The 27,324-nt window shown below is 37.9% G+C and overlaps 2 protein-coding genes across 2 annotated transcripts in view; both read right to left on the bottom strand.

Moving 5' to 3' along the window:
- Nucleotides 1-1,821: 1,821 nt before the first annotated feature.
- LOC137071644 (collagen alpha-1(II) chain-like) lies at nt 1,822-23,998 on the bottom strand. Its single transcript, XM_067439825.1, has 50 exons — nt 23,877-23,998; nt 23,708-23,761; nt 23,558-23,611; nt 20,820-20,873; nt 18,475-18,528; nt 18,063-18,116; nt 17,920-17,964; nt 17,740-17,793; nt 16,514-16,613; nt 16,265-16,318; nt 14,680-14,724; nt 14,546-14,599; nt 14,350-14,394; nt 13,718-13,771; nt 13,289-13,342; nt 13,115-13,168; nt 12,964-13,017; nt 12,818-12,871; nt 12,685-12,729; nt 12,532-12,576; nt 12,080-12,187; nt 11,899-11,952; nt 11,755-11,808; nt 11,372-11,425; nt 11,154-11,261; nt 10,533-10,586; nt 10,307-10,414; nt 10,139-10,192; nt 9,982-10,035; nt 9,815-9,868; nt 9,552-9,605; nt 9,364-9,471; nt 9,209-9,262; nt 8,081-8,134; nt 7,942-7,995; nt 7,719-7,772; nt 7,582-7,635; nt 7,418-7,471; nt 7,237-7,326; nt 7,131-7,184; nt 6,953-7,006; nt 6,819-6,872; nt 4,970-4,987; nt 4,803-4,856; nt 4,640-4,702; nt 4,313-4,478; nt 4,091-4,197; nt 3,100-3,177; nt 2,834-3,016; nt 1,822-2,751 (listed from the first exon to the last, which is right to left on the bottom strand). Exons 1-50 carry the CDS (start codon nt 23,996-23,998, stop codon nt 2,596-2,598), a joined length of 3,414 nt encoding a protein of 1,137 aa, XP_067295926.1. The 3' UTR covers nt 1,822-2,595.
- Nucleotides 23,999-24,141: 143 nt separating this feature from the next.
- The window catches only part of LOC137071954 (uncharacterized), a 30,128-nt gene continuing 26,945 nt past the window's right edge, over nt 24,142-27,324 (bottom strand). Inside the window, exons 7-11 of the mRNA XM_067440172.1 lie at nt 26,515-26,559; nt 26,278-26,432; nt 24,422-24,460; nt 24,281-24,334; nt 24,142-24,196 (exon numbers count right to left, since the gene is read on the bottom strand). Of these exons, the coding sequence (XP_067296273.1) occupies nt 24,436-24,460; nt 26,278-26,432; nt 26,515-26,559 (225 nt within the window). The 3' untranslated portion in view covers nt 24,142-24,196; nt 24,281-24,334; nt 24,422-24,435. The remainder of the gene's footprint in view (nt 24,197-24,280; nt 24,335-24,421; nt 24,461-26,277; nt 26,433-26,514; nt 26,560-27,324) is intronic.

The following is a 27,324-nucleotide window of genomic DNA, read 5'->3' as shown; positions in this document are numbered from 1 at the left end:
GAAAACATCCACCACACCATTACACCACCACCACCAGCCTGCACAGTGGTAACAAGGCATGATGGATCCATGTTCTCATTCTATTTATGCCAAATTCTGACTCTCCCATCTGAATGTCTCAACAGAAATCGAGACTCATCAAATTGTAGCCTCTTTTTCCTATTTGTAGTGGAGATGAGTGGTACCCGATGGGGTCTTCTTTTGTTGTAGCCTATCTGCCTCAAGGTTGTGCGTGTTGTGGCTTCACAAATGCTTTGCTGCATACCTCGGTTGTAACGAGTGGTTATTTCAGTCAAAGTTGCTCTTCTATCAGTTTGAATCAGTCGGCCCATTCTCCTCTGACCTCTAGCATCAACAAGGCATTTTTGCCCAGAGGACTGATGCATACTGGATGTTTTTCCCTTTTCACACCATTCTTTGTAAACCCTTGAAATGGTTGTACCTGAAAATCCCAGTAACTGAGCAGGCCCGTCTGGCACCAACAACCATGCCATGCTCAAAATTGCTTAAATCACCTTTCTTTCCCATTCTGACATTCAGTTTGAAGTTCAAGAGATTTGCTGCGTCCCAATTCACCTACTTATACTACGTCCTAAAAATATGTACTCTTTTTGTGAAGAAAAGATATATACTTTTGAGTGTGTAGCAGAAAAGTATGCAAGCTTCGGGACATACTACTTTCGCCATCTTTAACGGACTCTGTCGCTTAGTTACGTGCATCCCGCCACCGTTTATCTGCCCTGTCAATCATCGTCAGATTCGTCACAGTTCAAATCCTCCACATTCAGTTTCTACCATATCGGAGAGAAATGTAGCCGCTCGTTGATCTGCCATGTGTAGGTCTTTGTGGGTCAGAGACTCTCCTCATGTGTCAGTTTAAATATAATGATGCATTTAAAAGTTAATGGCCAAACGTGTCATTAAAAAAGTTCACAATGCTGCTGCAGGTGAAATATAATGTGGACAACACTGAATAAATATATTTTTGTCAGGTTAAATATTGATAGTTGGTCACTCAAACCCCTTTATCTAAACTTCTCTACTTAACCGTCTGACTCGCATATCCATCATGTTTGTAGTTTTTAACGCTTTTTTATCCACGTTGGTAGTTCTAATCGAATCCTCGTCCAACTCGTAATGGGTTGTCGGCAATATCAGCCGTTAGAGTGCCCATCGATCCATACTTTGAATTCAGACTGGAAATAGTAAACCATCCGGGAATCTTTGGAATACTCTTTTCAGCATACTACGATTTGGGACATACTAATTCTATTTTCGAATACTATTTAGGATGGATAGTATGCAAATTGGGACGCAGGGATTGTCTTGACCAGGACCACACCCCTAAATGCATTGAAGCAACTGCCATGTGATTGGTTGAGTAGATAATTGCATTATTGAGAAATTGAACAGGTGTTCCTAATAATCCTTTAGGTGAGTGTGTGTATATATATATATATAACATAAAGATGTTTTTTTTTTACATTTATAGTAATTCAGTAACTGCATGTATACAAATCACTACTTTTAAATAAGCTAGACCAATCTTGTAAAAATTCATATGCACTTCCCTTCTGCGTCATCTAAGTAAAAAAACAAAAAACAAAAAAACACATGCAGTTATTAAATGATAAATGCTGAGGGTACCATGCATTCATATAGAAATCCAGAGAAGAAGAAGAAGAAAGAGAAAAAAAACACCCAGATCATCCAGGACTTTTTTTCATACTCAACAAATAATAATAAAAAAAACACTCATTTGAATAAAATCATTTTGTTATTAAAACAGATTGCAATGAGTTACTTTACAATGACCTTAATTATCATTTAAATGGGACTGTTTTTGTAATTTGCACACAAGAACAACTGAAACTTTAATAATGGTCATCATTTGTAATTAAGATAATTCTAAAAATCCCACCATAAACAATGGGCTCACAGCAACTGTCTGACTGCACTAAGCATTGTAGGAAGTAATTAATGTTATTAGACTTATTAAGCAGTGCCTGATATAAGTTTGAGGCACATTGTTTAAATATGTAGTATCAGATTTGGGTGCCACATACACCACATGACCAATGGTGACAACAAATCACTATATCAATGTTTGAAAAAGACGAATACATTTTTTTAAAAATGTTCATACAGGTGTGGTGTTAAAGTGTCCACAAACTTTTGGCCATGCAGTGTATATCACAGTGCTCTTTTTCTCATAAGGTGCAAAAAAACCTGAATTAAAGGGGTTTGAAGAAGAAATCGTGGGTTGTGGAAATGAATTGCTTTCTAAAATGTGACAAGAGTAATGTCAAGACATCATATAAATAATCAGTTATTTAACAGAAAACAAACATTGTAAACCATATACAACAATATATTACAACTCCTCATGAGAAACTGCAATGGATTACTGTTGCCAACAGACAACAAACCAGTTCATTGTACTGAAGGTACACTGTAAACTGAAGGTGAAAACTTCATTAGGAACCTCCATTCCTACAGCAGATGGAGAACAGTAGAGTAAAGAAAGCCCTGATTTCTCCACAGAGAGCTACTCAGTAAGAGCTCTGCAGATCAGTCCTCAAATGAGAGTTTGTTTTAGCTGAAGCAGACGTGTCCTACAGTAAACTGAAACTCTTCTGTTGTGTCGCTGTGGCCAAATAAAGCCACATCTCTAATTGGTAAAAGCTCTAGGTCTTCAGTCTCAAACTGGAACACAGACTCCCGAGGGCCTGTATCCAGCGCCTCTGTATGCTAAACACAGACAGAAAGGGGACATAATAAATTAAAGTGAACAGCAATGCAATGCTCTATAATTTAGTTACAGCTGTCTTACTTCACAATCCAGTAATGTTCCCAGGAAGCTCTGTCTTCTTGAGTCTGCGAGGAACTTAATATCTCTTTCATTGGAGCCCTGGTGGCTGTTTGGCTGGCATGAAAAGGTGATGTTCTGCTTCGCAATCTTGCTGTTCAGTCGTAGGAATCTCATTTGTACCACACCGGTTTCCATGTAATCAAACTGTAAAGTAAAGATTTTACTCAGGGGTGTGGACATAATGGCAGGGGGATATTCACGTTATTGGTTCTGATCAAATAACATACCTGAAAGCCACCATCTCTAGTGCTCAACCATGTGAAAGAGTCCGACATGGTGTCTTTGAGCCAGGATCTCATGGGTATCTAAAGCAGAGAGGTATCTCATTATCAGCCTAATGTGAATTAAACAACACCTAAAGTGGTCATGTAAGATTTCAATTTGTTTAATAAACACTTTTAATTATATTGGTTGAAACTATCTTCATATCATCCTGATATCAATTAATAATATATGTGGTCTCAATTTTAAAATATGTACATATATCTTCTGTGGAAGCCACAGGACCAAAAAAAAAAAAAAAGTCATCCAATCATTGCATTCAGTCCAAATGCAATAATATGATGCCCAACCTGCCTGTCAACATATGTATATCCATATACCGCTACACACCCTGCTCACACACAGTACGATAAGTAAGGACAGGCTTGTACAGAGTTGTAGACAAACAATCACTGAGTACCACAAACAAAGAGCAGCTGCCTTTTACAGTTCCTCTTGAACCAAAACAACCAGCTTTTGCCACGTTCACAGCATATCTCAACCATAATTACAAGATGGCAAACCGTGATGTTCTACATGCAGCTGTTCTTGTCCTCAGACTCAGATTTATGCATTTCTATCACTTGTCTATCCATGACTAAATGAATCTGCAGCAGTCAGGTGGTACAACTGGAGCTCTGTACGTTCTTTACATTCATTATTATTGTAATGTTATGTGTAATTTAATGCCTCTATTGTCTTGTGATGGTTTGCAAACTGCCGTGTGTGTGGCATTCACGTGTTTTGAAGGAGGCGTGACTTTGGAGACTTCATATGCTTGTCATATGCTTTGAAAGCTAGTTTGCTACTGCTAGCTTGTCTGATAAATTGTCTACCCTACCTTTAATGTGGGGTTAGTAAGAGTTTAATTTTTTAAGAAATAATACTTTTATTCCACAAGGAATACAGTAAAGATATTTTTATATTCATCAGATACTAAGGACACATTTTACTTACCTTTGGCTTCCGGGGGAACAAACATGTTTGTCCACCTGCACTGAAGTTACAATATACTAGAAAAGCATCAGAAGTGCTGCCCTGATTTGGGTCGATATAATACATTCCTGAAACAAGAACAGTCAATAAAATCATTAATAATAAGTAAGATTATTCATTCAGCCCAGAATCATATGTCCATGTCCACAGATTAGCAATAGCATTCATGAGAATGGCTCTGACCACTTGTTAAGTTAGGATAACTGATCATCAGCTCTAAGCAGGTGGTGGCAGGATGTTCTTTAGTGCCATCTGGAGGATCAATGAAGAATCGCAGGTCTTGCTGAAGGGAGTCCAGCAAGGTCCTAATAAGTGGATAGTTGGGCTTGTCTGAGAGGTACACGAGGTTCTGATTTGTGTGAATAAAAAAAAATATTCTTAATTACAATTGTACATTACAATTAAGTTTAAGCCTGTGTATTTATGCATGTAATATGATGACTGGATCTTGAGCAACAAAAACATCAACAACAAAAAAACATTTAAAAGTGTAAAATCATAGCTACTTACTTTTATCTGAGTCAGTGTAAGGTTCAGAGATAAGCCTGGTGGACCTGGAAGGCCTGGTGGACCCTAAAATAAACAGCAATGTTATAGTTACTACATTACAGCTATTAATGAAATGTTTTACATATACCCCTTAGCTAATGTAAATGAGTACTGTCAAACTCACAGGAGGTCCTCTCTCTCCTTTTGGACCAGAAAGTCCTGGATATCCTTTTAAACCCTGAAAAAGTTGAATAAAACATATTTCATCATCAACAAATGATCATTGCAAAAGTAAACTAGATTTTATTTAATGAACTGTATTGAATCTGTATTTAAATGTTTGTTCCAAACCTTTTCTCCAAACAGGCCCTGTAGAGTGAGCAAATGGACATAGTGAGTATCATGAGTGTATAAAATGCTACTGGATATTTAAAAAATAATTTATAATATGTACCGGTAATTTGTCAAATATTTACTTTATTCTTAATGTACACTACCTTTCAAAACATTGGAATCAGCAAGATTTTATTATACATTACTTCAGTAATGTAAGGACACATTAAAATGATTTTGATTCTTGACATTTACATTCTAACAAAATAAATGTTTAAAGGGGGGGTGAAATGCTGTTTCATGCATACTGATCTTTTTACACTGTTAAGACTTGGAATCCCATACTAAACATAGACAAAGTTTCAAAAGTTAAGGTGGACGTTTGATGGGAGTATTTCTTTGTCAAAAATACTACTTCCGGTTAGTCATAAGTTTCGGCAAGTTTTTTGAGATCATGCATCCCCTTTGACGTTAACGGGGGCGGAATTTCCTTGTATGGGCCTTACGGACAATTCTACCGGAAGCGCGTGAGAGAGAGCGAGGGAGAGAGCGAAAGCAACAGGCTACGCCCATCAAAGCTGGCTTGTAGGATGCTAAACAGGTGATATAACCAGTAGCTACTGACTTACCCACTGATAGGCCGGCGGTCGATCTGTATTAGCACTTTCCTCACGCGACGGGCGAATCACTTTCCTCACAGAGCGACTCACTTTCCTCACGCGAATCACTTTCCTCACTGAGCGAATCACTTTCCTCACAGAGCGACTCACTTTCCTCACGCGGCGGGCGAATCACTTTCCTCACTGAGCGAATCACTTTCCTCACAGAGCGAATCACTTTCCTCACAGAGCGACTCACTTTCCTCACGCGGCGGGCGAATCACTTTCCTCACTGAGCGAATCACTTTCCTCACAGAGCGAATCACTTTCCTCACGCGGCGGGCGAATCACTTTCCTCACTGAGCGAATCACTTTCCTCACAGAGCGACTCACTTTCCTCACTGCAGCGCGCTGCTGCACACGTCATTATTTAGCTCCGCTCACACGACACGCCCCCACCCGCTCGGCTTTTTTTCGGAAAGACTCGGAACAGCGCATCTTTCTTATATAATTATAAAAAAAATAAAGACTTTTCGGAGATATGCAGGATGCAATGCTACTCTATAGGTACTCAAGATTGACATGACACTGACTGAAACTGAGTGTTTCACCCCCCCTTTAAAAAAAAATGTGCTGTTCTTTTGAACTTTCTATTCTTTAAAGAATTCTCAAACAATGTTTCCCATTTTCACAAAATTATTAGGCAGCACAGCGGTTTTCAACATTGATAAAATAATAATAAGAAACGTTTCTTGAGCAGCAAATCAGCACATTAGAATGATTTCTGAAAGATCATGACACACTGAAGACTGGATTAATGATGCTGAAAATTGCTTTCATCACAGGAATAAATTAAAATGTAAAATATATTAAAATAGAACAGTTATTAGAAATTGTAAGACATTTTCACAATGTTACAATTTGTACAGAATTTTTTTGATCTTGTGAGCATATCTTTCTAAATCATTACAAAAATCTAACAGTCACTACATTTTTGAACAGTAGAGTATAAAAATATGGCATGTTTAACCTCTTAAAGTTCACGAGGACGTGCTGAAGCGCTCTTTGCTTAAATTAGCTCAAAATTACTATCAGATTACTATCAGATGTAAGTAATTACCTTGACAAACTATACATCATTAAAAAGACATCTAAGACTAAAGTTTATCTTTTAAAACCTCCGTTTTATCTTTTACCAATGCAATTATATACTTTAGATTTGCGTTTAAAAAAATCAAAATCAAAACCTGATAGAGGTGATAACTTACAGGCAGCCCTGGTAGACCTGGGGTTCCTCTTTGACCTGTTGAGCCAATATCCCCCTAAAAGTGACACAAATGACTCTGTTTTCTACATGCCAACAGTCTCATTGTGTGATTACATGCATATCTATAAATGTCACCTGCTCTCCCTTTGGCCCATGTCTCCCCTTCTCTCCGTAAAGGCCCTGCTCCCCCTGGAATGAATAAACAGATATTCAGCCACTTCAAACAAGGAACTCCAAACAACTTACAGTATTTACACAAAATACTATCAGGTGTCGTTTCCTTCTACTGTTTGATTGAGATGAAAGAAGGTACCTTCAGTCCATCTCCCCCTGGAGGACCAAGTGGTCCAATTTCCCCCTTCTCTCCCTTTAGACAGAAAGAAGAGTAAGCCTCAAGGTTCTCAGTTTTGTCTCTCTACCAGTTCTAATATGACATTTCCATTAATGCCCCAAACCTCAAAGCCCTTTTCACCACGCTTTCCTTTCTCGCCTCGAATGCCTGGTAAACCCTGAAACAATACATATAGACCACTAATAAATATTCAGATCATCTGTATGAATTCATAAAACCGGTTGAGGGAATTTTGTTTATTCATTTACATATTGTCCTGGTCTACCAGGAGGTCCAGTCTTTCCCAATGCTCCCTTATGACCCTGTTACACATCAAACAAATGCTGGTAAAAAACGTATTATAAATTATGACAAGCACCATGCCTTTACAGGTTAAATAACATTTAAATATGAGCAATGAATGCATGAGTACCTTCTCGCCTATAGGTCCTCTGAGACCCCTCTGACCAGCTTTTCCTTTTTTTCCCTAAGAGTGAAAGAATGGCTCAAATTATTTTAATGCTGAAAATGTTTCCTTCAAACCCTAACAAACCTTATCACTGTACTTACTCTTTTCCCAGCATGTCCAGTCTTTCCAGGAGGTCCATCTTGCCCATCATTTCCCTGAAAAAGTAGAAAAGTATATAAGACTTATTGTTATAGAAATTAATAGCGCAACTGAAGAAGAATTTATTGAGCAACTGAAAAAGGAATGTAATGATATCAGATTACAAATTCAATCATAAAATGATTGATTCTTTTTCATGATGAAAAGAGATTAGATCACACTGACCTTCTGACCTTTTGGTCCCTCCCTTCCCTGAGGCCCTGATTTGCCCTTTGGACCCTAAAGCATTTAACAAAAATAATACATAATACATTTAATTACTGATAGAGACTTTTCCTTGATATTAAATCACACAAATACTAACTTCTGGTCCAGGTGGGCCAACAGGGCCATCAGCACCCATTTCTCCTGGAAGTCCCTGAAAATAACAGCAAAAAGCATTTCAATGCTAAAAAACAACAACAACAACAATAATAATAATAATACAAAATAAATTCAAATGTGTTATTCTTATTTGTTTAGCACCACTCATCTTCTTTCTCTCTATGGCTTATTTCAATTATCATTTTTCTTTTCAGTTTGCTTAATTGTATATAGCTGTAAATAAGTTTGTATTTTTGTGTTTTTTCATTTGTGTAAGTTATATTTCTGTATTGTAAATAAAGCACCTGCTTGCACTTATCTCGGTTGTCCTTGCATCCTTCACCCACATTACTCCCCAGATACCAAAATTCTAAGAATTTTGTGTTTAAACTTTATTATGTGCGCTTCTTCATACCTCTATGCCATCAGTAACAATACTAAATAAATAAATACTAAGCATACATATATATATATATACATACATACCATACATACATACATATAAATGTAGTCTATAGAAGAATTTTGGATAATATGCTAAGAAAATCAATGCTATATTTAATATAATATTAAAGGTGCAGTGATTTCGCTGATGAAAAATTTAATTAACACCTAAAACATTTTTTTGATTTGCTAGATGTCTGTTCTGAAAAAAAAAAGTATTATGTTTGTAAATAGGAGAAAACTGATTCATGAAGTGACCCATGGAGCTCCAAAAACACTCTTGTAGCCCATCAGCAGAAGTAATACGCTCATTATGGGAGTGAGCAATCGGGACATTTGTAGAAAGACTGTAGAAAAAGCGATGGCTGAGATATTTCCAAAAAAGAAAAGGTCAGTGGAATATATTTAGAAGAAGAACGGTTATGATCAGGGAAGAGCTAGAATTGTTAATATTGGGAAAGCTTTCCAGCGCTGGAGAGACATTAGAGCAGCTTTATGTGGTTGCTTTTGTGACATAGCGTGTTCGTTATTTTGGAGGCGGAGCAATGATGGGAGAGGTGTGTTTATTTAGGTGTTGAAGTCAAATATCAACAGTGTTTCTCAGAAATTGCTTACTGCACATTACAGGACTAAAATCCAGTTTCTGTATTTAAATAATTGGGAAAATTTTATGGAGAAATTCTACCTCCTTTCCTGGTAATGCAGAGGGTCCTTTTGTACCAGGGAGACCCAGTGGTCCCTGTAAAAAAAAAAAAAAAAAAAAAGAGAGAGAGTCACCATTTGACACAAGCATACTTCAGTCACTCATTATAAAATGTCTTATTTAATTCAGAGCCTCACCATCCGTCCTGGAGGTCCTTGTCTTCCTGATTCACCTTTAGGTCCTTCTTGTCCCGGCGTACCCTTTGGGCCCAATAAGCCCTCGGGGCCTCTGGGACCCATGGCTCCCTGCAATAAGAGTATTATTTATCCCCTGAAAATGTAGCACTGTAACTGGGATTTATCTTGAAATGGTTAGCTGTACTAACGTGAGGCCCTGCCTTTCCCATAACCCCCTGTAAGCCTTTCTGCCCAGCCATCCCCTGTAGATTAAAAAAAAGCATAATGACTTTAATTTAACATTGGGGGTTTCCTCAGTCCCTGTAATCTTGGATAGCAGCTAATATGTATGCAAAAAAAAAAACACTGACTGTAATGTGGCGTCTCTGGGGTTCACAGTTTACTTGTATATGCATTTGAGAGGTTATATAAACCAAACTGTTGTAATATGGAAAACAGCCATTGATTTTACCCGGCTGCCTTTATCTCCAGGATAGCCAGACGCCCCAGGTGATCCAGTTTCTCCCTTTTGAAACAAAGAGTAAGTCTGTTACATTAGGAAATGTATAAGGGTAATCCTGATCTATTACAAGGAACATTGATGAAAGAAACTTGAGGAAGAAAAGGTTGCGGTATTACCTTTAGGCCTGGTGAACCATTTGCTCCTGGCGGTCCCATAAGACCCATCAAACCCTGCATTTAAAGCCAACTTATAGACTCAATCAACCCACTGCGAACATATTGTCCATCAAAAACAACAATCACGCAAGTTAACCAGCTTAAATAAAATTCATACCTCTAAACCCATTAAACCCGACGGACCAGACTTTCCCATCAAACCATTCTGCCCCTGGTGAAGAGATGATCATTATTTAAATCACTATAACTAATACATATTAGCAGTGTGTAATAGACGAAGGGTCTGCCTGAGAGAAACAGGAATTTTTTCAGCAATATCACTAACTTGTGGTCCAATGTATCCTTTATTTCCCTTCAATCCTCGCTCTCCTCTATCCCCCAATAATCCAGATGGGCCTTGTCGTCCAGAGAATCCTCGATGTCCAGGGTCACCCTGAGTGAATAAGAATGCAGCTACTTCACTTTCTGTAGAAACTGGTCATTGTTAAGACTTCTACGGCACATTTAAGGGAATTTTACCTAAAAATAACCATATAGTGAAATTATTTTACCTTTTTTCCTTTAGGTCCAGGGTGTCCAATATCACCTGGATGTCCGATACCTCCCTGCATATGAAATATCATACTCATTATAACTTATTGCAATGCATTTTAAATGAATGAGGACTTTTATGATACACTACCGTTCAAAAGTGTCTTATGTTCACCAAAACCACATTTATTTGATCAATTACAGTAAAACTGTAATATTGTGAAAAGTTATTACAATTTAAAAGCAATATTTTCTATTTGAACATGTTTTAAAGTGTAATTAATGAATATAATGGTAAAGCTGTATTTCCATCAGCCATTCTCCCAGTCTTCAGTATCACATGATCCTTCAGAAAACCCTCTAATATGCTGATTTGGTGCTCAATTTCTTTTTATCATCAACGTTGAAAACAGTTGAGCTGCTTATTTAATTGTTAACACTATTTCAATAGTAGTTCAACTACCAGTCATTAGAGTAGACTATCTGCTAACACTTTATTTTGGTTCCCTAACAGACATTCTACTGACTATAAGTAACTATGCAACTACATGTCAACTTGTTCTACTAACCTGAACCCTCTAAGACCTAACCCTTAATAAAAGGACTTCTCTTCTCAACCTCCGGTAATCAAAGACACTGACCTCTTTGCCACGTGGTCCCGGTGCACCCTGCATCCCCTGAGAGCCCTGAGGCCCGTGTTCTCCCGGAGGTCCATTTGGACCAGGCTTTCCAATGGGCCCAGGTGATCCCTTAAATCAAATACCCAATTAAAATCATTTGGCATGAAAAAGCCTGGAGTGGTAGCTCCAAATGCTAAAGTTTTGTTGGATGTATATGAACCAGCATATTTGATACTTACAAATTCCCCTTTTGGCCCTGATGGACCATACAAACCAACTGGACCAGGGTGGCCCTATGAAGAGAGAGGTGTGTCAAAACATGTTTAAATGTGTTTTTGTTCTGCTGCTGAACACAAAAGAAGATATTTGGAAGAATGTTTGTAACAAAGCAGATAGAGCAACCATTCACTACCATAGTACGGGGAAAAAAATACTATGGTAGTGAATGGTTGCTCTATCTGCTTTGTTACAAACATTCTTCCAAATATCTTCTTTTGTGTTCAGCAGAACAAAAAAAAACTCATACAGGTTTGGAACAACATGAGGGTGAGTAAATGATGACAGAATTTAAATTTCTGGGTGAACTATCCCTTTAATTCTGCATATATTGAAATGAACTGACCTGTGGTCCATCTAATCCAAAAGATCCAGGGTCACCACCAGGTCCTGGCAATCCCTAAAGGAGGGCATTACAAAGTGCTTAATCATAAATGCTTAATCTATGTGTTATGTAACTTGTTTTAAGAAATTGAAATGCTCACAATACCTGCTCTCCTTTTTCTCCTGGTCGACCAACCATTCCACTTGTTCCCGGTGAGCCCTGAAGAATAGCAGAATGTGATCAGAATTTTAGATACCAGCTCAGAATTTGCAACATCCTCTTAATAAAAAATAAAAATAAAAATACTATCCTAAAAATGCAATCAAAATGAGGGGTACCCACTCACTGGCAATCCAACTGGTCCTTGTTTTCCCTGTGGCCCCCGAGGTCCCTGGCTCCCTGGGCGGCCTTGCTTTCCAGTTACACCTTCAGTCCCTGGCAGTCCTGAAGGCCCCTGAATTGACAAATACAAATACAAATACACACACATTAATTAATGTACAACATTTTCATTACTCTGGCCTTAATTTTCACATGCTAATATGCCAATTTAGGGCTTATGAAACTATACCATACACAAACTTTATTTACTGTACTTTATATATATATATATATATATATATATATATATATATATATATATATATATATATATATATATATATATATATATATATATATATAAATTATTATTATATATATTATAAATATATTATAAATAAATATATTTATTTATTTTTGTTTAATATATTTCTGCTGAAAAATCTAAATGCATGCTTTAAACTGAGGGCTACATACAGGCACTCCTCGCAAACCAGCAGGTCCCGTTTCCCCTTGGCGACCCTAAACGTTTTTTGTGAAAAATTAAAAGATGATCTCTCTGAATATTAAAAACAGTACTATTAAAGTTTAAAAATACATCTAGTCTCTGTATTGGGGAAGTCACTTTACCATTGGTCCACGTGGGCCTCTCTCACCAGACGGGCCTGGTAAACCCTTAGAATATTAACATGGTAACAATTATTTTAGAGAAGAAGTGACCATAACATTAGTTATCCTTATTCAGTTGAAAAATTTGACTTACAGATGGCCCTCTCTGCCCTGGTGTACCAAGAGGTCCCCTGATGCCAGGTTCACCCTGCAGTTGGACATTCACACAACACATGATGCAACACCCAGAATAATAAGAGAAATATTTATTGCAAAATATTTACAGCAGGGAGTTCTAACCCTCTCTCCTAAATGACCTGGCCGTCCACGAAGGCCGATGGCTCCTGGATAACCCTGAGAGAAAGAACAGCATATATAAATCAAATCCCTGCTACAACAAACAGATCATGAATTTTTATGCCAGTCCAGGCTGGTTTGGTATGCCACTTACATACATGCCTACAGGCCCCTGAGCACCTGCAATGCCTGGTTTTCCAGTGAAGCCCTGATAACAAAAATTACACATTAATGATACATATGTATTATTTACACACACTGTGTACATATTGTATATTATTTACATTATTAATGTTCTGACAGCAATATAAAGCTCTGAGAGGCTTACCTTCTCACCGGGAGGGCCTTGGATGCCATCTTGGCCTGGTCGTCCAACTGGACCCTAATGAGAGGAGAAACCATGAACTGGTGATGAAAAGCATAACTTTTGTTCCCTTTCAGTCGGTCAAGTTCGACGTTAAGTTGACATAACCGACTGATTGGGATCGCAATACGTTGTGACATCGACGTAACGTCTCCGTTCCCCCCTTAAGGGAACGAGGGTTACATACGTAACTGAGACGTTTACAGTAGTGATGGCTTGAAGAATAAACATAGTTCTGAATTTCGAATTCTGTGATGTAAGGATTATGAAACGACAATTATTATTTTTACCATGCATTCTCACAATTTGTCTTCTCTGTAAAAATGTTACTTTTAACAGTCCTTGCGATTCACTTTTTAAAACTTTACCAGTTTGTCCTGTTGCTGTGCATACCTGTGAACCTGGAGTGCCTTGTTTTCCTGGTTCTCCAATCATGCCCCTCAAGCCCTTCAGATGACAGAAAGTAAAGAAAGTCCACACTGGTGACATTGGCCATGTTAACTCTTCTCAGAATAAAAATGTTATTTTTTCTCACTGAAGCACAAGATGCTCTTTGAATCACTCTTAAATTATGCTGGATCATCACATTTTGCACAAACTTGTAGAGTTCATGTAGCTTCTGTGCTGCTGACAAGCAAATGCGAGATCAAATAATTGCTGAAATGCATGCTACTTATTCAACTTAAATGACTTATTGAAAAAAAATATATATAGGTAAGATTTTTCCCTCTTGATCTAAGGAAACCAGTTTAACAACATATATGATTTACAAAACATGTTTCCATGTTACTCTTGCTGTCAAGCTAAAACAGAGATCAACTCAACACACTTTTTAACAACCTTGTTAAGTTTAGTCTCTGATCTTTTAACCTTTTTCAGGCCAGTCTGACCTTAACAACCTTAACAACCATCTGCTATTATTACTGACTGGTTTTTACAACAAGCTTTTATTATAGCAGTATAGCAGCAGTTTGTTATATTGGCTAAAATTCATAGAAAATTTTAGTTGATGATAAGAAACATACATCAGGGCCTTTATCCCCTGGGCTTCCAACAGAACCAGAAACACCCTGCAAGATACATACAGAAAATCAGACAAAAAACATGTAATACTCAATTCTGATGTCTTACGTTGTAGTAATGGTAAAGCAAAGATTCATATATGATAAAGCACTATAACTAATATAAAAAAACATGATATTAAATGTATGAAATGGGAACCTGTATACCAGGCTTTCCTTCTGGTCCCTCAGCACCAACTTGACCTTGTAAACCCTAGAAAAATAGAAAAAAGTATAAATGATCTATATGAAAAGTATAAATATTGACTCCTTTTACTCATTCAGTTCTCTTACCACTATTCCAGGGATACCAGGGGGACCATGTTGGCCAGCTCGACCCTGAGAATAACAACATGGGGAATGAGATCAAAAGATACAGAATGATTTCTTGAAATTGAGCTTAATCATAATACACAGTGTTTAATATCTAACAATAAAACAAAACATATGAATGAATGAATCAGAGGCCAAACAATTATATAAATGTACATGTATGAATGTATATACCGATCAGGCATAACATTATGACCACCGTCCTTGAACCCTCTTTTGCTGCCATAATAGGTCTGACCAGTCGAGGCATTGACTCCACTAGACCCCTGAAGGTGTGCTGTGGTATTGGGCACCAATATGTTAGCAGAAGATCCTTTAAGTCCGTTAAGTTGCAAGATAAGGACTCTGACTTGTTTGTTCAGCACATCCCACAGATGCTCAATTAGATTAAGATCTGGGGAATTTGTTACAGTCTCACAGTTCTGATGCTCACTTGCTGGCACTTTCGGCGGTGGACAGGGGTCAACATGGGCACCCTGACTGTTCTGCGTCTATGCAGCCCCATACGCAACAAACTGTGATGCTCTGTGTTCTGACACATTTCTATCAGAATCAGCATTTTCAGCAGATTCACTCATTGAGCAATTTCAGCTAAATTAGCTTGTCTGTTTGATCGGATCGCCACATGCATCAGTGAGCCTTGGCCGCCCATGGCCCTGTCGCCGGTTTACCAATGTTCCTTTCTTGGAGCACTTTTAATAGATACTGACCACTGCAGACTGGAAACACTGCACAAAAGCAGCAGTTTTGGAGATGCTCTGACCCAGTCGTGTAACCATTACAATTTGTCCCTTGTCAAACTCACTAAAATCCTTACACTTGCCCATTTTTCTGCGTCTAACAAATCAACTCTGAGGACAAAATGTTCACTTGCTGCCTAATATATCCCACCCACTAACAGGTGCCATGATGAAGAGACAATCAGTGTTATTCCCTTCACCTGTCAGTGGTCAGTGTTATGCCTGATTGGTATGTATGTATGTGTGTGTGTGTGTGTGTGTGTGTGTGTATTAGTGTGTGTATATATATATATATATATATATATATATATATATATATATATATATATATATATATATATATATATATATATATATATATAAACACTTTATAAATGTATAAAACATTTTGTTAGATAGATGTATATAAAATGTTATATTTTGAAAAATATGTTTATGAAATAATATTAACATCACCAATCATATTTCTCAAAGTATTGTGAATGTTACCACTATCTACTTTTTTCTTAGATATAATTTTTTTTAAACATTTTAATTAATACATTTAAAAATCATTAAAAACAGACTATGCATTTTTAAATGAATCAAAATGAAATTTACTCTGGATCCTATTGGTCCTGTTCTTCCATTAACACCAGGTTCACCCCTGCTGCCCTGTTTCAAAAAGAAGAGGAAGAAGAAAACAAAAGGACGAAAGGTTATTGATTTAAGTGCATGTATTAACAGGACATAATGGAAGGGCTTTTGGGCAAGATAGTTTTTTTTTTTTTGTTAAGAGTAAATCTTATCTAAAAGATCACTCTGACCTTTTGACCCTCTTTTCCAAGCATTCCCTGAGGACCCACTTCACCATCTATACCCTTTGGAGGAAAATTGCGAGAGAAAAAAACAACAATGTAATTTACCAAGAAATGATCTTTTGAACCTCATTTGTCAAATATCATGTCTGTAATGCTTTAGTTCTGCACATGAGCCTATCTGCTTGTTTCACCGTTGCATGAAGTAGGGCATGCTATAGGAAAGTCTCTCTGCAATTGAATTGTATACCTGGATACCTGGAGCACCTGGCTGACCTTTGACACCAGGTAAGCCGAGGAGGCCTGATTGGCCCCTCTCTCCCTGAGGACCCATGATCCCTGGTGCTCCTTGTGGTCCCTAAAGTACACAGTACAATCTTAAATTGGAAATGTTATATATCCTTCAAGAATGCATTTAAATATTTTTAACTTTTGAATGTATTGTGTTGCTGGTGATTACTTTTTTCCCTTTAGGACCTCCATCACCCTTCTCTCCATCCGGACCTCTTTTGCCCTGAATTATAGGCACTAATACATGATAAAGTACTTACTATAATTATAAAGAAACATACAGTAGATTTGAATCAGATATCTTACTGTGACACCTGGAAAGCCTTTTGGACCAGGATGTCCAGTCATACCCTAAACAATAAAAAATAAATAAAACTAATTAAAATAAATTAGGGAATATGGTAAATTAATAAAAATGAATGAATAGATAGACAGTAATCATTGGGCGTGTTTACATGCACGTTCTTAAGCCGTTTATGCCTAATAAGCCGACAATGAACATGGTCATTTAAACGCAGTAACCCGTTTTATTTTATCGGAATAAGGTAATAAACGGCGTAAGCATAAACTGGTCGGGACAGGTTTGCCTCTTACCCCGATTTCACGCAGCATGTAAACTCATTAACCTGTTTCTGTGTGATAGGTGACAAAAACGCAAACTTAGAGTAGATTTAAATGCATCCAGAAAGAGCGAGCTAGCTTTTTGCATGAAATAAGGACATATCACACAAACGCAGACTCTTTTAAGACCCAGAATATTGTAGATGTCTTCTTCTCATCTCATGCAGCAGAAGTAGAAGAGGCATGTAAACCTCTTCAATGACTCTTAACTGAAATACTGTTTTATTTTATTTTTTTGCATTCTGGGCTAAAATATTCCAATTATATTGTGTATTTCCAAAACATATTATTTCAGTTATTCTTTTTCAAGGCATCTGCATGGAAAGCATGTTTCTAGCCTGCCAGAGCACAACAGCAACTAACATTGCAATAATATGGCTGTGTAGAATTGAATGGCGTTTTAAAAGCTAACGTGACTTGCTTCAACCCAAATGTACATCTCTACTATGTTAATCAGACTTATAATGTACACAAAACATATGCAGTGCATAAAATGTGTTATAATGGTCTGCTGTATGAGTTTATACGTTTTTTCCTATAGCTTACATTTAGTATTTGAGAAACAGACTCACCATGGGCCCTTCAACCCCTTGTAGACCTCTATTACCCACTGGACCATCTGGACCCTGTCCACAAAACAAAGACCACCTAAAGCATCCATTTCATAAACACAATGTGATATTGTACATGTTTGAAGCCTCCAAATGAGTTCCAATTTAGTACATGCACTGAGGAAATGTATCATAACTTACTTTGTCACCTTTGAGACCCTGTGAACCACCCTGACCGGGAAGTCCCTATGGAAAAAACACATCCATGAACAATGTTAACTGTCACCATATTTGTACTTTTTTTCTACTTTAATACCATTGCTAGTCTACATGGTGAAACTGACCTGTGATCCTGGATGACCAGGTAGGCCTCTATGTCCCTCAATCCCTCTAGGCCCCTAAAAGGAACGGTCAGAACAGGTTTCATATTATTTCAGCCTCTGATCATTCTGTAAGAACAGGCTTCATAAAGCAATGACACAATAAAATGTCAGTATACCTGAGGGCCTTTCCGCCCTACAGGTCCAGCAGGTCCAACGTCCCCCTGTAAGAGCAGTGATTTGGTTTATGAACAGCTTCCAATCAGATTTCAATATTTGTTGGTGACAAAGTCAGCAAATGAGTCCTTTTAAGGTCCTTTATCGGTTTACTAGATTGCACTACAAATTCAGTAAGCAAGTGTCAATCGGAAACGTCCTTAGGGCAGTACAACTGCTGCCGCTAACTTGAACTGGGCCCCTGTTCTCAATCACTTACTTCTGAGCCATTGACACCTTGTGCACCAACAAATCCTGTAGCACCTGGTGCTCCCTGGCAATACACATAAAAACACAACTGAGCATTATTAAAGTAATATATTTGAATAGCTGGGTTAGGGTGATTCCTCTGTTAAAGGTAGGGTAGGCAGAGCAGCTAGCAATAGTAAGCTAGCTTAGAAAGCATACGATCCCACTCTACACTCAGAGCACTCTCCAAAGCCACGCATCGCAGATTCAGCAAAGCCGAGGGTCATAAGAGATGGCATTTAATTACCTCATGTCTTATAGCATATAACATTACAATAATAATGAACGCAAGCCAACTTAAAGAGCTCTTACTTGTACCACCTGACTGCTACAGATTAATTTCGGTGTTGATAGTGTTGCCAGAGAAAAGCATAAATCTGAATCCGAGGACCTAAACGGCACCGGGCAGAACGTCACAGGTGTCCACTCTCTAAATTACGGTTGCGACATGGCATGATGCAGCATAAGCTGGTTGTTTTGGTTCAGGAGGAACTGTAAAAGGTGGCTGCTGTTTGTTTGCGGTGCTCTGTGACTGTCTTTCTTTAACTAGTATATAAAGCCTCATGGAACACACATATGGCATGTAAGAGGTATTGAAATACATACACTGAAAGGCAGGTAGGACATTGTATGAACATTCGGTCCGAATGCAATGACTGAAGGCGACATTTTTTGGCACTGAGACTTCCACAGGCAATGTATGTATGTTTTAATATTTAGATGATTTATTTATATTATTGATTGCTATCAGGATGTGGGAAAAAAAGAAGAAAAAAGCCTATGCGACCTTTAAGGCAAAAGTGACTATCCTGAAAAAAATGCATTTTTTTTAAAACTATGTCATGTCCCAACAACTGGGAACAGTGTTTCTTTCTTAAAGTTATAAAAGATTATTTATGACCCACCACTGTCCCTGGAGGACCACGTTTCCCATCATTTCCTGGATCCCCCTAAGAAAATAAAATGGTTTATACTGTCAATTTATACAGAGTTATTATTATTCAATATTCATTTAAAGGTGCCCTAGAATGAGTTGAAACAATATGTTAAATTGTTCTCTGATATCTACATAGAGGGTATGTGGCTTATTTAAGGGCAACAACTGCCAGATACAGTTACAACCATGGAAATTGTCCCTAGGATGTAATGCTCTGTTTTTGCCTCATTTAGAAGAGTCATGAATATTAATGTTGAGCTCTGCTCTGATTGGCTTATTTCAGCCGCTCACAGCACACAGCAGTTCAGTTGTTCAGCAAAGCGGCTCGTGAGTCCTGACTGTCCTGACAGAACACAGACAGACTGAATGACACTTTAAGCAGAACATCTCAAATGGAGATTGATAAAATGCAGCTTATTTGTTTATTGGTGTTTGCAGATCATCCACGTGCGTGCGAGAGAGAGCTGCGTGCATATGGTTGCCATATTGGACATGTTTAGGTAAAACACTGGATAGTATGTGTTCTTTTCATAGAAAAGCTCTGATTGGGGGATTTAAATTACTGAAACCTGTCAACCGCAAGCAGGAACGCTCTACTTTCCCTCCGACAAAACCAAAACCAGTATACTATCCGGTGTTTTAGTTATACATGCTACTTTGAGTATCCTGTTGTTACTGTACTAGCATCTTGCGTTATCTAGACAATGCGGTCTCTCTAAGAAACTTTCAATTTAAACAGAAATTGTTTAAAAAGTCAATAAGTGGAGAAATCACTACTTACTTTTAATATAGTTGTAATTGCCCTCCCCCCCACCCCACCCCCTTATCCAGTTTAAGACGCTGAGCGAAGCTTGCTTGAAATGGGCCGAGCAAACAAACTATTTTGAATTAAATTGTTGCGCTATCCCATTATAATAAACATCAACCCTGACTGAAATTTTTTATCTGTGGGAAAGGTATGAAAAGTCCTCTCGTCCCCTGCACATCCTAGAACATGACATTTATGTCCATGAGAGCTGCTGTTTTTGCTATCCTCGATTGACGCTGCAGTCCCAATGATTCGGCTCCGTCAGTTCCGCCTGACAATGAACATGTTTGGACATTTGCAAATGTTGGGGGCGAACATATTAATGATCGCCAGCGATTGCGTCACATTTGGCGTTATGTTGAGAATCACTTATTTTTCTGTGGTGTTTTTCATGCATGATATTTACATAAGAAGTAAGAGGCAATGGTGTTTGAGACTCACAGTATGTGATGTCCATGTACTGAACTCTTATTATTTCACTATGGCAAGGCTAATTCAATTGTTAATTCTAGGGCACCTTTAAATAAATAATTATTTATGATTATTACAAAAAATTATTCAATTAACTGACCTTAGATCCTGGTAGTCCAGGAAACCCTTCAACACCCTGTAAACCAACAGGTCCCTAAACAAACAAACAAAAAAACAAAAAACTTTTTTTAAACAATATTTACTACGATATAGGAAATATATTCAAGAATATTGACATCAGTAAGTAGTAATAATGTTTTAAACTTAGCCTAGAAATCTAGACACACCCTAGTGGCAGCAAATCTAATCTGCTGGAGTGTAGTCTAGCAACTCTCTCAATAGACTTCTGAGCTGGAAAAACGAAACGATGTGGGTCTGGCTTGTCAAGCTATTTAAAACTAGCACTACAAGAATCATGTATGTGTGCTGGGGGGTGGGGTGTAGGATTTACTCACTAGAGGACCAGAAAATCCAGTAAACCCAGTTTCTCCTTTTGAGCCCTTTAAAAATAATGATAAAAAAAATTAACCCCCAAAAATGAAAACAACAAAAGCATAACAATTCTTGCATTTATCAATATACCGGTACTGGTCATATAATCAGAAAACCATCAAAAATTTATTTATTTCATAATTTCCATTCAAAAAGTGAAACTTGTATATTATATTCATTCTTTACACACAGACTGATATATTTCAAATGTTTATTTCTTTTAATTTGGATTATTATAACTATATACTATATATATATATATAATATAATTATATGCGAACATACAAAGAAAGTATTTTTAGAAATCTTGGCCAACTAAAAAAAAGTATGAACATGAATATATGAGCACGTTTTCCATATAAATTGCAGTGGAGTCGATCAGTCTGTGGTATTGCTCAGGTGTTATGAGAGCCCAGGTTGCTCTGATAGTGACCTTCAGCTCTTCTACATTATTTGGTCTGGCATATCGCATATTCCTCTTCACAATACCCCATAGATTTACAATAGGGTTAAGGTCAGGCGAGTTTGCAGGCCAATTAAGAACAGGGATACCATGGTCCTTAAACCAGGTACCGTTTGCTTTGGTACTATGTGCAGGTGCCATGTCCTATTAGACACTAAAATCTGCATCTCCATAAAGTTGGTCAGCAGCAGGAAGCATGAAGTGCTCTAAGGCCCTGTCCACACGAAGCCAGCGCTTTCCCAATCCAATCTTTTTTTCCCCTCGTTTCAAGAAATATCTGCGTCCACACGAGATTACAAAAACGGACTAAAAACGATGTAGTTTGCATGCCAGGCCAGTGTGTGGCGCTGTAATTCTGCCACAGAAATACACTAAAAATGGAGAAGAAGAGTTGTGACTAGGCAGTGGTCGGAGGTGAGGCAAAATCTCACAATAAAATAACAATAAATACATTTGCTACTTAACAGATGTGTTTTATTAATGCCTACACCTACCCCAACCCTAAACATACCCTTACAGTAATGCAGATACGTTAATTAAATTAACGCGATATTGATGTGCGCATGCCCAGTGCCCGTAGTTGTATCCCTTACCTCTTTCACCGTGCTGGACGTAGTGTGATGACATCACTGTTTCAGAAAATATACAGATTCGCTGTACACACGAAGACGGAAGATGATCGTTTTCAGATTTATCCGCTTTGGGACCCGGTTTCGAAAAATATCGGATGCATGCTTCTAAAACACCGGATCGTGTGGACGAAACGCTGATACGGTAAAAAATGTATACGTATACAGCTAAACGCGTCTCCGTGTGGACGGGGCCTAAAACTTCCTGGTATATGGCTGCATTGACCTAGGACCACAGAAAACACAGTGGACCAACACCAGAAAATGACATGGCACCCCAAACCATTACTAACTGTGGAAACTTTACACTGGACCTGGATTGTGTGCCTGAGACTCTTAGAACCTGATTTCCAAAGGAAATGCAAAATTTACTTTCATCAGAGAACATAACATTGGACCACTCAGCAGTCCAGTCCTTTTTGTCTTTAGCCCAGACAGTTCTTAGTGGTTTTTGAAGCACTGACTCCAGCTGCAGTCCACTCTTTGTGAATCTCCCCCACATTTTTGAATGGGTTTTGTTTTACAATCCAGGCCTCTCTTCGCCTCTATTAATGTGCTTGGACACAGAGCTCTGTGAACAGCCAGCCTCTTTTGCAATGACCTTTTGAGTCTTGCCCTCCTTGTGCAAGGTGTCAATGGTCGTCTTTTGGACAACTGTCAAGTCAGCAGTCTTCCCCATGATTGTGTAGCCTACAGAACTAGACTGAGAGACCATTTAAAGCTCTTTGCAGGTGTTTTGAGTTAATTAGCAGATTAGAGTGTGGCACCAGGTGTCTTCAGTATTGAACCTTTTTAAAATATTCATATTTTCTGAGATACCAAATTTGGGATTTTCCTTAGTTGTCAGTTATAATAATCAAAATTAAAAGAAATAAACAACAAATATATCAGTCTGTGTGTAATGAATGAATATCATATACAAGTTACAATTTTTTAATGAAATTAGTGAAACAAATACAATTTGGATGATATTCTAATTGACCAGCACCTGTTTGCCTTTAAGAGGTATGTCCCCTCCTGATCCACTAGGGGGCAGAATATTTGTTGAATTTGTACACACACACACACAGAGAGAGAGAGAGAGAGAGAGAGAGAGAGAGAGAGAGAGAGAGAGAGAGAGAGAGAGAGAGAGAGAGAGAGAGAGAGAGAGAGAGAGAGAGAGAGAGAGAGAGATACAAATTAAGAGTACACAAATAAAGAAAGTACACAAATAAAACAAATATTATAAAAACTTCAGTGGCAGGCTTTTCTTACCTTTTGGCCAGCCTGTCCTTTGTCTCCTCTGGGACCAGGAGCACCAGGAAAACCCTACTCATGAAGGAAGGAAAACTGTTTTATGTACATAAGTATATTATAAATTACAGGGGAGTGCATTACAGAATGTTATGCATTCTCACGTTGTACCTCATCTCCTTTGTCACCAGGGGGCGCTGCGTCACCTTTGTAACCACGAGGACCCTTGAACCACAACCAGAAATATACTGCATATGGTTTTCCACCATTTAAGTTCATATGTTCCACAGCCACAATTCACAGCTTTACAGAATCTATCCAAAAGCAGTAACATACCTACACTTGTGTCCCAACTCTCACCTGTAGACCAGGAACCCCGGGAGATCCTGCCACCCCATCCGGCCCCTTCTCTCCATCTCTTCCTCGAGTCCCTGCTCGACCTCGAACACCCTTTGGTCCCATGTCACCCTATTAGAAAGTGCTTGCTTGTAACTCAACCCTGTTGATGTTTTGCATAAATCTACACTAGTGTTAAGTTTGGGGTGTGAAAATAAAAAATAAAAATTACTTTCTGTAATGATTTTGTATTTAGTAAGGAATAGTTACCATATCGCCTCTGCGGCCTGGTTTTCCTGTCTGGCCTGGGATTCCAGGTAATCCCTTTAAAAAAAAGCATTTAAATCCATTTTTACCACATTACTCTATATTCCAACATTTTGATTACGTTTGATTACATGTACTCACAGATAAACCAGGTCTCCCTGTCTCACCCATTGGTCCAGGATCTCCCCTCATTCTCTGCAGGACATCAGAGGGAAAGAGTTAAGTAAGAGGGGCTTATTTTATAATGATTTTTGATCATTTATTCCAATTTAGACTACTTACAGGCCATCCAGCTGCTAGCAACTGATAATAAGATGTTCTCTAAAAAACAAACAAATGAATGAATGAATTAATGAATGAATTAATGAATGACAGATAGATAATAATATATATTCTCACTACAAAAATACTGGCTTGCCAACTAACTGAAATAAAATAAGTTTAAGTAATAAATCACTAAACCTAAAACTGAAAAATAGATTTTTTTTTCTTTTTTTCTTTTTTAGAGCATATTTTAAAAAATGCTAAACATTTAATATATATTAAAAAGCTAATTGCAAATAGTCTTTAATTTTATTTATTTATTTCTCCAAGCTGTCTCAATGCACTCATTTCCATTCACATGTGGCATTCACTATTAAATGAGCAAACAAGCAAGCGGTTTTGGACCCAGCGTCTGCATGAATGCATAAATACAATTCAGACGGCATTGGAGTGATGAGCAATGCTGGTACCTGACCAGCATTAAGAGGAAAAACAACTCTGCTCATCAACAAATCCTCAATCTAAACTCTTATAACACTTAATGCCTGTATGTTTCAATTCGTCTCAATGAGTAAAACAAACCAGGGAGTGTTGAAAGGCATCACTCCCGTTCAAATAGAGGAGAAGAACTGAAGGACAGTGTACGCTGTCTCTACAGTGTGGGCTGGAAAAGCCGAGACCTCGAACCCACATAGACACACAGTCTGTCACACTGTTATTAAATCAACCCAGCCGCCTCCGCTTTATACAACATTTGTCTTGGCACATGCTCAATTTGGCACCAGGGCAGGGGTTCGGCTAACTGCTGGTCCAGAGAAGGTGAGGGAATCGGACCTCCCAGTGCACTTGCCTAGCTGACCATCAAAAACCTTAGTGTACAGTGAACATTTAGACATTGTGATAATGTAATACTTAAACTAACCATCTAACGAAATTATCTTTTTTGGCCTTTCTGAGGAAATCTGAGGAAAAAGGCCAACAAAACATTTACACATAATTTATATATTTATTAAAACTTGACAATGCAGTGAAGATTTATATGGAAAATTGGGCCAATATTTTCTGCCAAATATGAACAAAAGAAATTGACTTCATTTTCTGAAATAATAGCCAAATTATACATTACACCATATGAAATATGATCTTCCATACTGAAGCATTTATATAACTTCCACAATTATCTAGAAAAAAAATTTCACATACAGCAATTACTTTTTCATACAAGTAATTAAAGCGAATCAAATCATCACTCAAGTGAAGGGATTTCAAATGGTGAAACCCAAAACCTATGGGGCAGCACAGAAAAACCCCACCTAAAAACAAAAAACACAAAAAGTAACAGTATCTTAGAATGTACATAGAGTCTCCCTCTTTCAGAAAGGAGCAACTCCCTCACCTACCACCCATGGCTCAATATACACACACATGACTCCTCTTTAGAGGACTAAACACATTCATCATAATCCAGGATTCTGCCAAATGATGAGGAAAAAACAACAACATTTGGACATGCTCCACGAAAAAAAGCATTACATAATGCCAAGTTGCCGCTGCACGATCACAAGCAGATATTCACGACTGTTTCGAGTTATGAGAATCTACAGGGAGGTCAAACCTGTGGTTTTACAATTACACTTAAATATATGCTTAAAAATAGAGAGTCACAAATAGATCGAATACAAGGTCTGGTAGGAACACAGAAAGGCTGGGTCATCCAAAAGCTTTGAAAGACACAGGGCGGTGGCTCACTGCACCATGTTCAACTTTGGTAAGGATGGGCAGCATAATCGACTAATATCTAGATTCATGTAATTTATGCAAATTCATCTTAAATTATCTTCATTTCCATGGCTAGTCATACTGATGAGGCCTACCCTGAATGCAGCCCAGTCAGATTGTTGAAGCCTACCCTGAATGCAGCCCAATTCTCCTCTGTGTTCCTCCAAAGGTAGAGTACTGGGAGTCCCGGTGGACCTGGGGGTCCTGTAATGCCTCTTGACCCATCTGCTCCTCTGACTCCTTGAGAACCCTGTTAGGACATACAGGTCAAATCAGTGTCATCTTCACAGAACACTGCGATGAGCTGCATTTGAAGAAGTGTTTTTCCTCACCTTATCACCTTTGAATCCAATATAGCCCCTTTTACCTGCACACCCCTGTTCAAACAACAACAACAAAAAACAGCTATCTTAAGAGTCCTACAGATGAAGCAGAAATAACTTTATGGGACTTTGACATTTATCTAAGCATTTCATCACAGAAAAGTTTGAGGTTACTGTCATCAACCATCATGTTTACAGAGGATTGCTTTTCATTTTCAAATATAAGCATGGAAATCATGACACAGCAGACGCAAAAGACTTTGTGAATCCATAAGGCTTATGAGTTAATTAATATTTATAGTTCCATGCCCTTTTTAATCTTATGTATATTACGTAATGTGACACTCTTAGACATGCCAATTCGTAGAGTGCTGCCAGACCTCAAACCTTATGCAAAGTGCAGATTTAGAACTAAAAGGACTACAGGCCTGATATTTTGGTTTTTATGCAAGAAGGTTACAATTTAGAAAAGGGCAGTTGTAGTAATGTAAGGTTACAGATGTGAAGCATAATCAAGTGAAAGCGAGGGATTCTGTAACATTACAGGGATTTATATAATCCAGCTTTCGGCAATGACGTATTCCAAAATATGAACAATTGGTTTTCAGACTAGCAATGTAATATAACTTTAGTTGTTTCTAGCAACAACAAAGCTATTGTAAACTCCAAAATAGATTTTTTAATAATGTTTTTAATACACACTATATGTCTTAGCAGCAACTTGTTTTAATCAACATTTTACTGCCAAGACTATTGTCGAATACTTGATTGTGATTGGTCAATCGCAGCAAGAGGAGACTTCAGTATTGATATTAGAGT

This window comes from Pseudorasbora parva, chromosome 3 (assembly GCF_024679245.1).
Source record: "Pseudorasbora parva isolate DD20220531a chromosome 3, ASM2467924v1, whole genome shotgun sequence".
Lineage (NCBI taxonomy): Eukaryota > Metazoa > Chordata > Actinopteri > Cypriniformes > Gobionidae > Pseudorasbora > Pseudorasbora parva.
Note: the sequence above shows the minus strand (reverse complement) of the source record. Positions and strands in the feature narration are given on the sequence as shown.